This window comes from Plecotus auritus, assembly GCF_963455305.1.
Source record: "Plecotus auritus genome assembly, chromosome: 4".
NCBI lineage: Eukaryota > Metazoa > Chordata > Mammalia > Chiroptera > Vespertilionidae > Plecotus > Plecotus auritus.
In genome coordinates this window covers 40,119,533-40,137,252 of record NC_137775.1, presented here as the reverse complement: position 1 = coordinate 40,137,252, position 17,720 = coordinate 40,119,533, and the positions used below count along the sequence as shown (strand labels likewise).

Here is a 17,720-nt window from a genome sequence, read left to right as displayed (position 1 = left end):
GGGTGCACTTCTCCCCTGCCCTGAGAAACGGGCTCCTCATGCCCCTCCTTACCTTCACTCATGCTACTCTCCTCCTGAGAGTAGGTTTGTCATTTGCTGGTTCAGCTTTTATTCTTTTAAGGCCCACGTTGTGGTCCACGTCTTTCTTCTTGGCATCCCTCTAGTTCTCTAGTACTTGTATAGAGACTCTATTGGAATTTTCCATTAAAAAAAAAAAAAAAAAGAAGTCCCTCAGTTCCTCATAGTAGATTTTAAATTTCTTTAGGGCAACTCATTCTAATGTTCTTTATCACAGTAACATCTAGCACTGGACTGCTTAGACAGGTGTTTGTTGACTCAGAACTAAAGAGAAAAATAACATTGACAACTTAGTAAGTTATTCATATGTACCAATGACTGTACTAAATAGAGGCATTGCATTCATTTTAAGATAAGGAAATCAAGGCCAGGAGGTTAAGGAACTTGCCTAAGGTCACCTAGCTGGTAAGTGTTGTACCCTGCACTTAGACCTAGGTAGTTTGTGTGCAGAGCCTGCACATTCAATCGCTGTGCCATGATGGTCATGCTCAGTGTTGGTCAATTCCAGGCCGGTGCTGTTCTTGAGAACCAGAACCCTTGTCCAGCACTGCCGAGCTTGTGTATTGAGAAGGACTCCCCACCCTCGAAATAGGGGTACACAAATGTGGTATAGAGGAAGGCAACCTCATCACTGGCCATGTCCTCAGTGACTTGGAAAGGCCATCAGCTGAAAACTATCTTGCTTGATCTCAACAGCTGCTCAGGACTATGATGAAAAGAGGACCTTGCCTCTGTTGTCCTTACACTTTCTTGTTATTTCTAGGGGTGATAAATATGGAAACTTCCAGCTTCACACCCTGCCAAACGTGTGCTGTTTTTCTCTTTTCATTCTTCTGTCTTCTTTGAGATCTGCTTCATTTATTTCAACTCTGAGAGTGTGGACAACAAGAATCTCATCCCCATGTCTTGGTTTGATTGGCTAGAGACATCTTGCTACCAGACCTATGTTTTTACCTGTATAAAAATGAAGTAATTTTTTCAGAGTATTAACTAATTAGACATTTTGTAGAAGGTTATCTTGTCCTTTTCTCTTGTATGATAAGATCAAGTGTTAGAGAAAAAGGACCTATTTATGGAAAAAATTGTGTTTAGAGAAGCTAATCCTTGGGGCAGTAGGAAAGGTCAAGCAAGACCAGCACTGGACATTCATGGGCAACTCATGTCACAGGAAGCAGGAGCAACGGGCATACAGATGGATGTTCATGGGTAACCCTCGCCCCATGTATGTATACTCCTTATGGCTTTCAGAGCAAATATTATATTTGATTAATAAAATTTTGTTTCGCTCTAGCTGGTTTGGCTCAGTAGATAGAGCGTCGGCCTGTGGATTGAAGGGTCCCAGGTTCGATTCCAGTCAAGGGCATGTACCTTGGTTGTGGGCATATCCCCAGTAGGGGGTGTGTAGGAGGCAGCTGATCGATGTTTCTCTCTCATCGATGTTTCTAACTTTCTATCCCTCTCCCTTCCTGTCTGTAAAAATCAATAAAATATATTATAAATAAATAAATAAATAAAATTTTGTTTCAAAACTTTCACTATTCTCTCAGTGTTTTTTTGTCTTGGAATTTTATGCAGATATTTCAAAGTAAGTACTTTTAAGTTCCAGCTCTAGCTAAAGAGAAATTATATCTTTCATAGACCATCTCTATATTAAATGTAACCTTAATTAAAAAAGAAACAGGTATATAATCCTGCTATTGGCTAGCCATCACTCTTTTATTTGTAACATAAAATATTTGTCATCTAGGACTGCCTAAATTTACCTTCAGTTTTTTAACATTTAAATTATGTTTAAAAATAAAACATTTTCAGAGAATATTCATTTAATTTTAAAAAGGAAACAGGACACCGTGATGGGAAAGAGCAGTGAATTGGAAATTATAAAACTTGGGCTCTAGATCTGACCTTGCTCTGTGACCTTGGGAACATCTGATAAATTTGGGAACTTTTTTTCTGGTGTAGGGGGGGGGAGGAAGGAGAGAGAGAGAGAGAGAGAGAGATTGCTCCCAGCTCATAAATGCTAGGCTTTCGTAATTCAAGCATACAAGAGTTCTTTCTTATTCTCACAGTGACCTCTTGTGGCAAAATCCTTTTTTATTTGCAAAGTCAACTTTGGATTTATTTTTGTTGTTATTTCTAGTAACTATATTTCATATTGTTAAGCAAATATGACTTGTTTTCAAAAGGTAAATCTTGGTTGGAAATTAGAGGTTGATTAAAATACGATCTGGATTACCAAACCCCACATAAACAATGCCCTGTGGCCCTCAGAAACTGTACATGGCCGACTCCCGACACTTACAGAAGAGAAATGCTCTGGTTTTGCGCTGAGTGCTGTGTGTGTTCCTCTTCCTCCTAGGGACCAGGGGAAGAGGCGCCCGAGGGCCTCCTCATGCCCCAACAGCTCGGACCTGAGCAGGCTGGGAGCCAGAGCAGGTGAGGTGCTTGTGTTCTGAGAGGTCCCCAACATTCCTTCCCCTTCTGCAGAAAGCAATGTTCGCACCGAAGACATCTGATGTTGGCTCACTATTTGAAAACTCCAGGAACTTTGCCCAGCTTGGCTACCCAGCAGCATTTATTTTTATAGCTTTTCGTTATTTGCACAGCAGTCTTACCATTCTTCCAGCTCAAATACTAGTATCTGTAGGTTACACTCTTAATGAAATTATTTTGTAAAAGCACTTGGAAAGTTTCAAAACATGACATCAAGATAGTTATTGAGTTCAAAACTTTGGTTCAAAATCGTTACTTGCTTAAACAAAACTATATCAACTATATGAAGACAGCTCTTCCGGTGTTTAAACTAGTTGAGAAAAATATGTGACAATATTAATCACAGACTAGAAGTGATACAAAATGTATCATGCAATGGAATATAGCAATTAGAAAAATGAAGTAGACTACATTTAAAATATTGATTAAAACGAGTATAAGCATAACATTACATGAAAATTAAGTTGCAAAAATAATGATATATGTTGTTTATGGATGTAGATCTATGTGGTAAACGTAAAGTCAAGCATGATAAAAACAAGCGCCTGATTTAGAATGGTGGTAACCCTCAGCGGGGGGAGAGAGTGGGGAGAACAGGTGGGGGGAGACATACAGAGGGCATCAACTATATCTGTAACATTTTGGTTCTTTAAAAGAAGGAGGAGGAGGAAAATATGGTTAATATTGGACCAGAGTAGTCTGGGGTATGCAGGTGTTTGTTATATTCTTTGTACTTTTATTATAGACATGAAATTTTATGAAACCAAACTTATTAAGTTCAAAAATGTTTTTATTATCTTCACAACTATTTACTTATAAATAAAATGACTTTCCTGGCCAATGAGAATTTCTGTAGTACTTAGGGAATCATAGATGGACTGATTTCCATGTCAGTATTGTTGCTGAGGACTTTACATTTACATGCTAAAAACATCAGCCAATAAACACCCTGTCAAGTTTTTGTGTCCAGAGCTCAAAGTTGTGGTTTAGAGCTATAACCACTGAGACAGCAAAATCTTCAAAAACATGCTGAAATTTCTGCTTGACTTACCCAATTTCCTGTTGAATCATACTTTTTATATTTAGTAAACCTAGGTAAAAGTGCTTTCTAAAATATTAGCTTGCTGCCCAAGACTGAGACAAACTTTATTTTTTTGTGGCTCTTAAAAAGGAATCATGATGAGTCCATGCTTCAGGTCCTGGTTAGTGTGTAACATGGGATTTGTGTGGAGAGCCTGGAGCTGGAGACAACTGCTCACGAAGGGATCCCTAGGAGGGAGTGGGAAGCAAACCCTTACACTACAGACAGTGCCTGGCTAACTTCTGTTCTGAGAACAAACACATCTGAGAAACATTCAGAAGGGCCTGTGAGGACCTTTCCTTTCTGAAGGTCAAATAAACTGTTCTGTGATTTCTGGCTGAGCCCTGTAATCCAGCTCTTCCTGGGATGAATGTTACCAGTTCTGTTTGTCCTGAGAAAAAGGGGTGGGTAGTCCTGGCTTCTCATAGAGCCATTCTATTATAGAGCATATTGCGTAGGAGGTAAACATGCTGATGGGAGCTCATTGGCCTTGAAATTTGTGTGTTTAATAAGTTTAAGTGCAGCATAAATGTTGGTTGATGCAATTATTTGTCTCACATTATCTTTTGGCTTTTGGCTTGATCTACGTTGATTTTACTCATATACTTTGCACCCTGAAGATGTCATGTCCCTGAGAATATGAACAGCTATATTTTTTATGCTGCTTGAATATTCATGTTTACTTTTAGAATCCAGATTTGTAATTTATCAAAGTTATGGCAGACTCATGAAAGACATGATCCCAAAGATGGTGATGGCGGCTTGTAATCTTTTATCTGCAGTTCTGAAATACCAAAAGCTCTGAAAGCTGAATTTTTTTTTCAAACTCCTTTAGTGACAATGCCTGAGCTGTACTGATCCCAGGCCAATGTAGTCCTGGTCCCACTGATGTGAATAGTCACTTATTTTGCTACATGGAGGCTGCCCCAGAAGACCCTACTGGGGGTGGTATGTAAAATGCAGTGTGTGCACCATATGGCCTTACTAAAATGCAAAATTTTCTGCATCCCAAACCACATCTGGTCCCAAAGGCTTTGGATAAGGGATTCTAAGCCTCTACTGATATGAGCTGATTTTTTTTCCATTTCAACTGTGTGTGTTGTGTGAATTCTTGCTTACAGATTAAGTGAAATCTTGCAGTTAAAACTAGTGACAGCCCCTACCCTGCTTAGTTACAGCTGTGTGGACAACCCCTTTTGTCTGCTTTGGCTGCTCAAGTGCTCTTCCTGCCCAGCGCGTGTCAGCCTCTCCTGGTATTAGGAAGGTTTAATAAAAGGTGAGCTTAGTCTCGTTGCAACTGGGAGTGGCTGTGTGCAGCAGGGAGTGCACTGGGTGCATAGGTAACGTGTATAGCTTTCCTGCCTCTCTGCGTCATCCCCTCATTTAATAGGCATCGCATATATTCTGTTCAAGAGTAATACAAGTATGTGAGAAGTTTTGAAAAATACAACAGAGCACATGAAAGACATTAACAACCCATAATCCCAACACTTGAGATGACCATTGTCATCCCATTTTACAGAGGAAAAGCAAAGCAACTTGCTCAACGTGAGCCTGCTAGTAGGTGGCAGAGCTAGGACTCAAACCCAGACAGTACCTCTAGAACCCGTGCCCCTAATGGGCCTCCCCGGTCAGCTTGTCCATTTTGCAGTTGAAACAACCTAAATGTATATAGGCCACACACTTTTCTTTGTAAATATATTTTCAAATTGATTTCAGAGAGGAAGGGAGAGGGGGAGAGAGATAGAAACATCAGTGATGCAAGGGAATCATTGATCTGCTGCCTCCTGCACACCCCTCACTGGGGATTGAGCCCACAACCTGGGCATGTGCCCTGACTGGGAATCAAACCATGACCTCCTGGTTCATAGGATGATGCTCAACCACTGAGCCATGCTGGCTGGGCTAGGCCACACACCTTTCAATTCTCATTCTCTCTCTCTCTCTCTCTCTCTCTCTCTCTCTCTCTCTCTCTCTCTCTCTCCCTCCCCCTCCTGTGAATGTCCCTATGATTTTTAGCTCATCCTGTGACATTTTTAGGGTCCAGGCACCCACTATGTGATCACTTAATTGGTATTGGGGAGGGCACGGATTTCCTGATCCAATCAGATGGGGTGCCACTCCCGAGAAAGGCGACTAGGCGTATGCCTCCAGCACAGCTCCCGAGTGCCCTGCACGGCCGTGCCCCTTCAGCTGGACTGTCAGTGTCTCAGATCTCGAGATAATTCCTTGTGAAATGTGATCATGATTTACAGTTTCTGATGTGATTTGCAGTTTCCCTCAAAGTTACCTTTTAGTTTGCCGATTTGCTGCAGGGCAGAATAGCATAGAGGTCAAGTGCAAAGACTATGGATCTATTTGACACTGGGCAGGTAACTTAAGACGCCTGAGCCCCACTTTCTTCATCTGGAACATGGAGACAATTGGGGAACCTCCACATCGTGTTGTTACAGGAATTAAAGGTGGGCCTCCTGCACCAACATCCACAACGAATGGTCGCCGTCACTTCTCTGCCGCCTGCCTCCCCGGGCAGCACCATCGTGATTTGCTGTATCATACAGCCTGACACGCCTCAGACATGATGACCCATTTGTTTCTTAATCAGGGAAATAAATTGCTATTTATTGAGTGTTATGCTGGGCACTGGGTTCAGAGCTTTGCCTGAATCATGTCTTTTAACTCACACAACCCTGAAGGCAAATGATCTAATCTCTGCTTTGCTAATGAGGCTTAGAAAGAATGCGAAACTGGCCCCTGGTCACAAAACGCATCAATAATGAAGTTGAATTTCAATTGAGATTTGGCAACACCCAAAGCCCATGCTTTTCCCACCCCCACCCCTACCCCATTAACTTGGCCCCCAGTGCTGTGGATGTTTTATTTATACTAGAGGCCCCATGCACAAAATCTGTGCAAGGGCCTTGGCCCTCGCAGCCCCGGCTTCGTCGGTAAGGTCATTCCGCTGTTCGGTCTAATGAGCATGTGAGCTCTTTATTTTATAGGATAGGACAGGAAACCCTGCAAGCCTCCCTGTTGGAAAACTTTCCATTAAATGTTTTCAAGATCTTTATTCTTTGCCTAGCTATAGTTTTCTACTTATTCTGCTTTAGAGAGGGATATGTTTAAGTAAAAATAACTCAAAACTGTTTGCCTTACTGACAATAATTTCAACATTTTCAGAGCTTAAGATTTTATGAAGTATCCCAGTCGGAGTTTTACATGATCTTATTGGAGTTTAATTTGGGGTGATTTGATTAGACGACATGTAGTTCTAAGCAGTATTAGTTGAGCTTGGGGGGCACCATGTAATTTAATTCCAGAGTTTACTAACCTTAGTGATAAATAGCAAGACTTTTGCCGATGCTCCAGTTATACCTCTTTCCAGTGCTCTTTCCCCTGTCCCGGGTTTCTTTCGCAGGTTCCAAAGCTGACTTGCAAGAAAAGCATACAGAAATGGAAGTAGACGATGTCTTTTGGAATACAAGGATAGTACCAATTTTGCATAAATTAGAAAAAGGTAAGAAAAAAGTATTTTTTTTTTTGTTTTAAATCAGAAATATCTGTGGTTATATATATGTCCCCATTGCCCTGATATTTTTAGTATACTCGGACTATCATTTCTATGAACTCATTAAAAAAGAAATGAAGTCATCTACCTGTTTACCCAGGACTGTATGTAAACCTAATTTTTTTTTAATATATTTTATTGATTTTTTACAGAGAGGAAGGGAGAGGGATAGAGAGCTAGAAACATCGATGAGAGAGAAACATCGATCAGCTGCCTCCTGCACACCTCCCACTGGGGATGTGCCCGCAACCAAGGTACATGCCCTTGACTGGAATCGAACCCAGGACCCTTCAGTCCGCAGGCCGACGCTCTATCCATTGAGCCAAACCAGTTTCGGCTAAACCTAATTTTTAATGAGTAAAATTGTACTTCAAATGCAGCAAGAGAGCCTCCTTGTAAAATTCCCCTTGCAATATATATTAATTATCACCTCCTCTGCCCACAGAGATGCTGGTTTGAACTCTTTAGGGTGTCAGTTAAGTGAAAGATTGAAACAGATTTCAGGTCTCTGAAACTTTGACGAAGTCTCATAGACTGGCGTCCTGGGCAGATGTGCCCCTGCTTTTCTAGATCCAAACGTGTATGTCCTACTCTCTTTCGTTAGAGCACACCTGTCAGGGTGCCACTCAGAGCAGGAAGGGTCGTGGGGTGTGCCCAGCCCTTGCACCCTGGAGTGCCCGGCAGCGAAGGCCCACGATCAACAGGCCTCTGCAGATGTGACCTGTGGGGAGCTTGCCAGTCAGGGGCCTGGCCCCCACCTTCTTCCTCTGCTGCTGCTCGTGGAGTCCATTTCTGAGGTTGAAACAGGCTCCCGTGGAGCTGCAGCCGTGGCCCGGGGCTGAGCTCAGTGCCTGGCACACAGCACACAATAGGCCTTCACTCGCAGTTGTGGCGTGAGTGCCCCTGAGGTGAGCAAAGCAGCATGGCAGCCACAGGAAGAGGCCCCAGGAGAAGTGGGTAAATGAGTCCTCCCCAGCAGCCACGCCAAACAGGGAAGACGTGCAGACTCACTTCCTAAAAGGCTCACAGGAGCTCGGCTCCCTGTGGGTTCTTAGCCGTGTTCATGGTTGAGGTAGGAGGCCTGCACATCTGGGGACTCACCTGACCTCTGTGCAGCTGTATCCTCACCTGCCAGGTGAGACGTGAGTGAGACCAGATCCTCACCAAAGTCCACTGCAGCTCAAATTCCGGAGAATAAGCATGATCTGATGTTGTCCCTCTAGAGCGGTGGTTCTCAACCTTTCTAATGCCGCGACCCTTTAATACAGTTCCTCATGTTGTGGTGACCCCCAAGCATAAAATTATTTTCTGTAATTTTGCTACTGTTATGAATCGTAATGTAAATATCTGTGTTTTCCAATCGTCTTAGGCTCTACAGCCTCGGTTCTCAACCTGCGGGTTGCGACCCACAGGTCGAGAACCTCTAGCAGGTTTGCCTAAGACCATCGGAAAACACAGATATTTACAACACGATTCATAACAGTAGCAAAATTACAGTTATGAAGTAGCAACGAAAGTAATTTTATGGTTGGGGGTGACCACAACATGAGGAACTGTATTAAATGGTCGCGGAATTAGAAAGGTTGAGAACCACTGCTCTGGAGTGACTCATCTTCACCCTCCTGTTGGTAGGCCTGGTTACTAGTAACTTCGGCCCTTACTTTAGGAGATGTGTGCCAAAGCTAGTGAGGGAGCACTTAGTCTGGTAGGAGTTCAACAAGCAAGCTTGTGGGGAGGAACCCAGCGGGGAGAAGGGCTGGCGGTGCAGGGGCCTCTCTTGGAGGAGGTCTTCAGCCTGAAGGATCCCAGGAGGTTCTGAGGCTCAGCCCCATGGACCCCCGCAGGAGCTAACAGGGCCTTGGGATCCGAAATGTGGATGAACCTCCCTTCTCAGAAGGATTAAACGCTAAAGTAGGATGTGTCTTCCACAGACAACTTTAACAGCAAAAGGGGCGGGCTGGGTTACTTGATCCTTTGAGAGTCTTTTTCTTTTTTTACTTTTTATTTTGACATAATTTTAGGCTTACAGAAAAGTTGCAAGCACAGTACAAACAAATCCTGTATGCTCTTCCCCCAGATTCCCCAGATGTTAACAGTTTACCACATTTGCTTCTTCATTCTCTCTCTCTCTTCCTCCCTCTCTTGCTCTTTTTCTCTGACCCCCCTCCCCCAACACACCCAACACACACACACATACACATTGTTTTTCCTTTTTTAAACCCTTTGAGAACAAGTTGCCGACATGATGTCCCATATCCCTAAGTACTCTGGTATATACTTTTAGAAACAAGGGCCTTCTGTTATATACCTGGAAATTACCATGCAGTACTACATGAACCTTACTCAGATTTTTGCCAGTTATCCTAATAATTTCCTTTGTGGAAAAAGAAAATTGTGGTCCCAAGTTCCAGTTATTTGTCACATCTCCTTCATGATCTTGGCATATTTGAGGAGTACAGTCTAATTGTTTATAGACTGCCCCACAAATTGGGTTTGTCTGGTAGTCTCTCACAATTAGATCCAGAGTAGGCATTTGGGGCAGGTATATGGGATGGATGGTGTTATGCCCTCAGTGCATCCTATTAGGAGGCGTATGATGCTGACTTGGTCCATTGCTGGTGATGTGAACTTCAACCACGTGAGGAAACTGGTGTCTGCCAACTTTAACAGCAAAAGGGGCAGGCTGAGGTACTTGATCCTTTGAGATTCTTTTTCTTTTTCTGCTTTTTATTTTGACATAATTTTAGGCTTATAGAAAAGTTGCAAGCCTAGTTCAAAGAAATCCTGTATGCTCTTCCCCCAGATTCCCCAAATACTATGTTAAGCCTTTTAGGAAGTGAGTCTGCACGACTTATAGTTTTTCTACTGTAAAATCACTCTTTCCCCTCTTGTAATTAATAAGTATCTCATGGGGGAGGGGTACTTTGAGATGATGTTGTTTTATATTATTCATCAAACTTCCACTCCGTAGCTTTAGCCCCTTGAAAATCTTGATCGCTCTTAGATTCAAGTTGTGTTTTGAGGCTATGTGGCATGGATACAGGCCAACTGGTATGAAGTGTTCATTTGATCGATAATTTAAAACTTGGCCCTTGAGCCTTATTTTTTAATTTTAAGCTGAAACAGATGCCTTTGAGTAGAACCCACCAGGCTGAAGGCTTGGTGGAGGGAGGCATTAGGAAAATGCCTTGAAGTCTGTACCCACTGGCCTCGGGTTTGAAGAAACGGCCAGTCGCAGAAGAAGAAAACAACAAGACAAAAGTGTTTTTTACAATAGAGCTCAGGTCTTTCCCTGTATTTAAAGAGAGTCTAAGTCATTTCCCATCAATTCATTTATTGAAATGCATAACTGAAAGGCATTGAAGGTTACTTCGCTATTGAGGTTTTAAATTTTTTCTTAGATGTTATTGTTGAAAAGAGCTAAAAATGGCCTGAGTCATTTCCTTCTGCAGGCGCACACTTCCTCTATGTGGGCTTTTAAGAGCACATTATGGTATTTATTTAAGATTGGTTTCCTAGTTTTAAATTTTGTGATGGAATCTATCAGAGATAATATTTTTCAACGGAATACTGTGGACCTTGGATTCGTGTATTTCTCCTCACATTCCGTGCCTGCTGCTTTTCTCCCTTATAGTATGCCTGTTAGTGTGGCTGCCACTTTAAGAAATGGCTTTCCTCAGAATTCTAATTACAAAATGAAAATAGTCTCCCTGCTTCCTAACAAAAGTCTCCTTTCTTATTCTCCTCTTTTCTAATTACCACCTCCAAATCATGGTGGGTGTGGGGACATTTTGAGATTTTGTTCCATTTGAGCCCTCTGTTCTCACTAATGAGCATTATTCTCACACACAAAAAAATATTGATCATTGTTTTTATCAATAGATATATTAGAAAATGAATATGTATTAGACTATGTGACAGGTTGTTGGTACAGTATTCTTACTGCACTATTCTCACTGCACTATTGATGCAAACGTGTGGGACAGGATTCCTCCTCACTTAGCATGACATCTGTTTGAGGGCACTGGACATATCACACCACATACATAGATATACCTGTGGAAATAATAATACAAGATAACACTTGTTGTATGTGGATTAGCGTACCTTTTCTGGATGGGCCAGAACGTCAACAGAGCCTTGAAGAACCAGAATCAGTGGGAACAAGGAGAAGAACTTTCTAGGCCAGTTTACTGCACCCCAAAGGGTTAAAGATAGGGATGTAAATGGTCTGCTTCCATGAGCCCAAACAGAGCCCTGGCTGAGGGGGAGACCTTTAGGATGAAGGAGACCAACCGAAGTGGGTACCATTCCATTTGTTAATATGCTCTCCTAAAGACCGTGTGCTAGATAAGCTAACTGACTGGTTAGTACACAAGTCGACGTGGTAAGAGATGCAGCAATGAGATAAAAAAGAAACCAGGTAGATGAAAATGCTAAGAGAAGGGGAAAGGCATAGTTCAGGCATTTGAAGATGTCGGGGGAAATAATTATGGGGTTCTTACTTACACTGTCTGTGTTGGACACACTTGAAAACTTGACCCGAATTAGTAAGTGCTGCCTTCCTCTCTTTGCCCTGACAGAAGAAGACACTGAAATGCTGTGTGCTGCTTGCACACAACTTCATCGCACTTTAGAGGAAGAAAACATGCTTGGAAAGAAATTCAGGAGAAGGAGTAGCCTCCTGAAGACGCTGTATAAACTAGTTGATGTTGGCTCAGACCCGCTCAGCCTTAAACTGGCAAAACTTATTCTAGCAGTAAGTTTTTCTTTTCCTCTGGTCTCGTAGATGGTAGCACATGAAAGTGTGGTTTAATGCTCCGCTTGTAAACACCACCAAGATGGTTAGCAATGCGGTGTGTTCATTTAGAATGTTGAAAAAGGTTCAGGTGATAAACCGATATCCCAGAATTTGACTAGAATGTACTAAGGAACTAAGGCTGAGGACCCAGACACTGTTCAAATGAACTCTAACATGTGGACTGTGGCCGGGTTAGAAAATGGGACACTAGGCAAATACATTCAAGACCTTTGCTCAGATAACTTGCCTGGAGATCAGTATCGACGTGCAGGCTGTGGTTTCTGCCCTGCAGTTTCTGTTGGGTGCTCGACTTGCCACAGGATTTAATACATAACTTAAGATAACTTGGGGCCTGGGCACAAGGGCCAGCTGCTTTGTGAGCCCGCGTGGAGCAGAGAAACAGCTGCCTGTGGTCGTGGGAAGGTGGTCATAGAAGGCTCCTGAGAGGCGTTAGAAAAAAAGGCCAGACACCAAATAAAAGCGTAAAAATTCTGTCTCAAACAAAATGATATCATTGTTTGAGGGGACCACTTTGTTGTCATAGCCATAAACAGTTGGAACCAAAAGATAAGGCACAAGTATTATAGAATGTTCTGAGAGAGCCGCTAAAACAAAGCTTTGTTTACCCAGTTTCATAAAAGTAGAAGCTATTATGGTAACAGCCCATACCGTATGCCATTTAAAACCTTAAAGCACACAGTGAGAGTAAGCACTGGCATTCTTACTGACAGCTGAGGAAGCGTGTCCACCGTTTCTTACTGTGATGTCTTTCATGCCACAAAATATTCTGACCGTATGTCCAGCACAGTTTTTTGGAGCAGCTGCCGTTTTATTTAGCTGTCATCCCAAACTGTTCACCCTCCCTGTAAAAATTGTGATATGATATATGACTCAGAAAGCAACATTTCTTTGAAGTAGTGTTTGAATCCCCTCTCATTGATGATAGTTGATCAATAGCTTTAGTGAAACAAAAGGAGCATAAAGCACAGGGAGGACGTCCGAAGTCAAAAGTTGCTAGTGGAGGTGAAAGGACATCAGTGTGCTTGTCCAGCTCCCTTTCTGGCCCGGGATTTGGGTCACCGTCTGGCCCAGGAGAGCCCCGGTGTGAGGCTGGAGGGCACCCCCGGTGTAGCTGCCCGCTGCCCAGGGACTGCCTTTGGTTTTCCACCTAGATCCTAGACATTTGTCCGTGCCACGCCAAAGCATGAATAAGTCAAAGAGGAAGAGAGAGAAGGAAAATGCCATGAATCTGTAATGCATTGCAGAGAAGGTGTTATTTTGGTTATTCAAGGTGCCATTCAAATTAATTATACACACGGCACAATTTAACGATTTAGAGCAAAAAGCTAAGAGGTCTGCCCGGCAGTGAGCATGCTCTGAATGAGACGGGTGTTTAGATGCCTCCCTCTCTGTGACTGGCTGCCCTGCAGAGTCAGGCAGGGATCGCCGGGCTACACTTCGGAGTGCAGAGGCGGGCAGGCTGTCCCCTCTGATGAGCTCTGAGCCCACGAGGTCAGCAAGGACTTCAGGGCCATCAGGCCCAACTTCCCCTCTGCCTCCTGAATCTCCTAGCATGTTCCAGGCAAGACGTTGTTTTGCTTAGGCCTCGGTGATGGGGTTCTATGTAAATTTTAAAAAGACCACATAAAAAGCTGTTGAAAAGAATCAGCCTAAAACTAAAGATATATATAGGACTAAGAAGGTTTAATAACTTGTTTCTGCCTATCTTTATTTTATCTATCAGGTTAATGCAACAATTGAGTCATTTTAAATTATTTATAGTTTAAAAAATTCAGTGAGCATAACGTTAGTTGTTCTGATTTCTTGCCTTCTTTGGTTAAGTGGGGGTTTGTCAGACCATTTTAATTTTAATCTTTGTGTTGAAAAATCTTACAAAAATGTATCAGTCTATATTAAGATGGTTTTAGAGCATAAACATTATACAGTATGAATGTAATTCTATTCAGCAGGAGGAAAAATCTAGCGCCCTATAAAGGGGGGAAAAACGGAGAAGAAATACCAGTATGTCAACAGTGATTAAATACAGTGGTAGTATTATGAGTGATTTTTAAACTTCCCTTTAATTTTCCAAATTTGCTTTAAATAGAAAAGACTACTATTTTTAACGTAAGAAAAATATCCCATTAAAGGAACCAGCTCCATGCCAGGGACTCCTGACACTGGGAATAGGAGTGAATAACATAGCCCCTGCCCTCCAGGCTGGCACTGTAGCAGGAGAGACAGACGGTAAACACACGAAGTGCCAGAGTGGGCCGATGGGGACTGTGGGAAGAAAATGAACCGGAGTTCAGGAAATGGACAGCGCTAGGGCGGCGAGTGCTGTTTCATGTAAGGCAGCCTATGTTCCTTGCATGTACTTTAATGTTTCATTATCTTTTCATGTCTCAAAGTCATAATTTTGCAGTTATCAAAAGAGAAGGTGTAGGAATGTGCTTTGAATATAAATTGACCTTGGAACTTGTGGGCAGACTTGGAACTTGTGGGTTATTTGTTGTTTGCTTTAATGAAAACTCTGACACTGTTTTTTGTTTGTTTGTTTGTTTCACTTTGCCACTTTTCACTAAAATTATATGATGTGGGTGGTAGGGTGAGGTTAGTTGTATTCAAGAAGCTTTATTACATATACAACACATGCTACCTACCACCATAGAAAGAATAATAAATCATGATTTTGACCTCAGAGTCTCACAATATAGTGGAACATTGTTGATGGATTAAAATATATTCCCAAATATTAAGGACATTGTATTTCCTTTTTAAAAATATTTTAATGTTTTTATTAATTTTAGAGAGAGGGGAAGGGGGAAGGAGAGAGAGAAACATCAATTGGCTGCCTCCTGCACACACCCTGCCCTCCCCCCCGTCCCCCACCCCAGGGATCAAGCCGCAACCTGGGCACGTGCCCTGACCAGGAATCGTACAGGCAACCTCTGGGTGCACAGACCAATGCTCAGCCGACACCGGCCGGGCTAGATTTCTGTTACAAGCTCTGTGGATAGTTTCTGAGGCTTCCTCAACAGGGCTTCTCAGACGGGAATGTGCACACGATCCCCTGGGGAGCTTGTTAAAATGCAGGTTCTGATGCAGTCCTGCTGGGTGGGCCTGGGATTCTGCCTTTCTAATACACAACCAGGCGATGCCAAGGTGAGTTTACACGACCTGTCTGAGGAGCAGACTCCTCAGTTGCAAAATGGGAATGACAGCATCCGATGTGCAGCGTGGCTCTGAGATAGCAGGCAAAGGGCCCAGAGCACGGAGCAGATAGAGGGTAACGCGCCCTCCCTCCCCACTCCAGATGGGGCTGACCGAATACATCACAGTGTCTCCTGTAGTGAACACCGCAGGGCCAGGACACATTAGGAGCTCAATAATATATGTGGGTCAGACACAGGACAGATCTAAAAATATGTATGGCAAATTCCATTATCTTTTAAAAAACTAACTGAAAACTCTTTAATAACTGATAAAGATAATTCAAAATATAATTTTTAAGAATAAAATAATGAACCATATGCCATCCTTTTCACACAGATGCATTTATTTGTTCAGATGACCCCATTTCTCCAAACATATTTTACAGTCTTGCATGAGGGCACATCATATTTCCATCTTATAATAGCTTATACATGTCTTTCTCTTTAAACATAGTGTTCACAGTTATACTTTTTAGGACTGCTTAATATGGCTAGTATTGATGTTCCACAATTTATTAAATTTTTCCCTAATATTGGAATTTTTTAATATTAGACATTTAGGATTTTTCTTTTTAATTTCTACTATTTTAGGTAAACACACAGCTAATTTAGTTAGTCCTCCTATACTGTGTTTTTAAAAAATGTATACTTCCTTATTTCTCCTATGTTACTTGAAGACTTTTGTGTGATTTGGAAGGTAATTTTAAACTTTGAACTTCATGTGTCATTATCTCAAAGCATTCCAGAAATAGCTTTTAAAAATAAATACATGTATTATCTAATGAGAGAATGACTTTTTAATTTTATTTTACACAAATGATGAAGAGAACCATACTTCCCCTTCTTTTCTTTCACTTCCACTGTGCTTTCTAAGGCAGTTTAATCTGAAATCTGTGTTTATTTTCCTTTACTTTTGTGTTTTATTGTTTGCTGGAAGCTTTTTGATGACTGCGTTAATTTCTTCCATAGTTATTGGCCTATTAAGATGTTTAGATTCTTCCTGATTGAGTTTTGGAAGGTTGTATTTTTCTAAGAATATGTCCATTTCCTCCAAGTTGTCCAGTTTGTTGGAATAGAGTTTTCATAGTATTTTTTAACAATCCTTTGTATTTCGGTGGGGTCTGTTGTTATTTCTCCTCTTTCATTTCTGATTTTGTTTATTTGGGTCCTCTCTCTTTGCTTCTTGGTGAGCCTGGCTAGAGGTTCATCAATCTTGTTTATCCTTTCAAAGAACCAGCTCTTGGTTTTGTTGATCTTTTGTGTTGTTTTTTTTTCGTCTCTATGTCGTTTATCTCTGCTCTGATCTTTATTATTTCCTTCCTTCTGCTTACACTGGGCTTTTCTTGTTGCTCTCCTTCTAACTCTTTGAGTTGTAGGGTTAGGTAATTTATTACCATTGTTTCTTGTTTTTTGCAGTAGACTTGTAGAGCTATGAACTTCCCTCTCAAGACTGCTTTCGCTGTGTCCCATAGATTTTGGATCATCGTGTTTTCATTGTCGTTCGTTGCCATGATGTTTTTTATTTCTTCTTTGATCTCTCTGGTAACCCAGTCATTGTTTAATAACATGCTATTTAGTCTCCATGTGTTTGATTTTTTTGGATTGTTTTTATTGTAGTTGATTTCCAGTTTTATGTCACTGTGGTCTGAGAAGATGCTTGATATGATTTCTATCTTCTTGAATTTGAAGAGACTTTGCCTGTGACCCAACATATGGTGTATCTTTGAAAGTGACCCATGTGCACTTGAGAAAAATGTATATTCTGTGGCTTTGGGGTGAAATGTTCTGAAGATGTCAATTAATTCCATTTGGTCTAGTGAGTCATTTAGGATTGATGTTTCTTTGCTGATTTTTTGTTTAGAGGATTTGTCCAATGGTGATAGTGGGGTATTGAAGTCTCCTACGATGATTGTATTGCTATCAATCTCTCCCTTGATATCCTCCAGGAGTTTTTTTTTATGTATTTGGGTGCTCCTATGTTGGTGCGTATATGTTTACCAGAGTTATTTCTTGTTGGATTGCTCCTTTTAGTATTATGAAGTGGCCTTCCTTATCTCTTTTTATGTACTTCACTTTGAGATCTAATTTGTCAGATATAAGTATTACTACCCCTGCTTTTTTTTTCATTTCCATTCACCTGAAAAACCTTTTTCCATCCTTTTACCCTCAGTCTGTGTGCATCTTTTTTTCTGAGGTGGGTTTCTTGTAGACAGCAGATATATGGGTCGTGTTTTCTTATCCAATCCATTACCCTATGTCTTTTGATTGGAGCATTTAATCCATTTACATTTAAAGTTATTATTGATAGGTACTTGTTTGTCACCATTTTCATTCTTTACCCCTGTGTTCCTTCTTCGCTTCTTATTCTTTTTATAGCAGACCCTTTAGCATTTCTTACATTGCTGGTTTGGTGGAAATAAACTCCCTTAGTCCTTTTTTGTCTGTGAAGCTTCTGATTTCACCCTCAATTTTGATTGATAGCCT

General features: G+C 41.6%; 1 protein-coding gene across 1 annotated transcript in view; it reads left to right on the top strand.

Moving 5' to 3' along the window:
• The window catches only part of ARMC2 (armadillo repeat containing 2), an 87,962-nt gene that overhangs the window by 27,194 nt on the left and 43,048 nt on the right, over positions 1-17,720 (top strand). Inside the window, exons 5-7 of the mRNA XM_080664229.1 lie at positions 2,438-2,514; positions 7,071-7,169; positions 11,804-11,979. Of these exons, the coding sequence (XP_080520355.1) occupies positions 2,438-2,514; positions 7,071-7,169; positions 11,804-11,979 (352 nt within the window). The remainder of the gene's footprint in view (positions 1-2,437; positions 2,515-7,070; positions 7,170-11,803; positions 11,980-17,720) is intronic.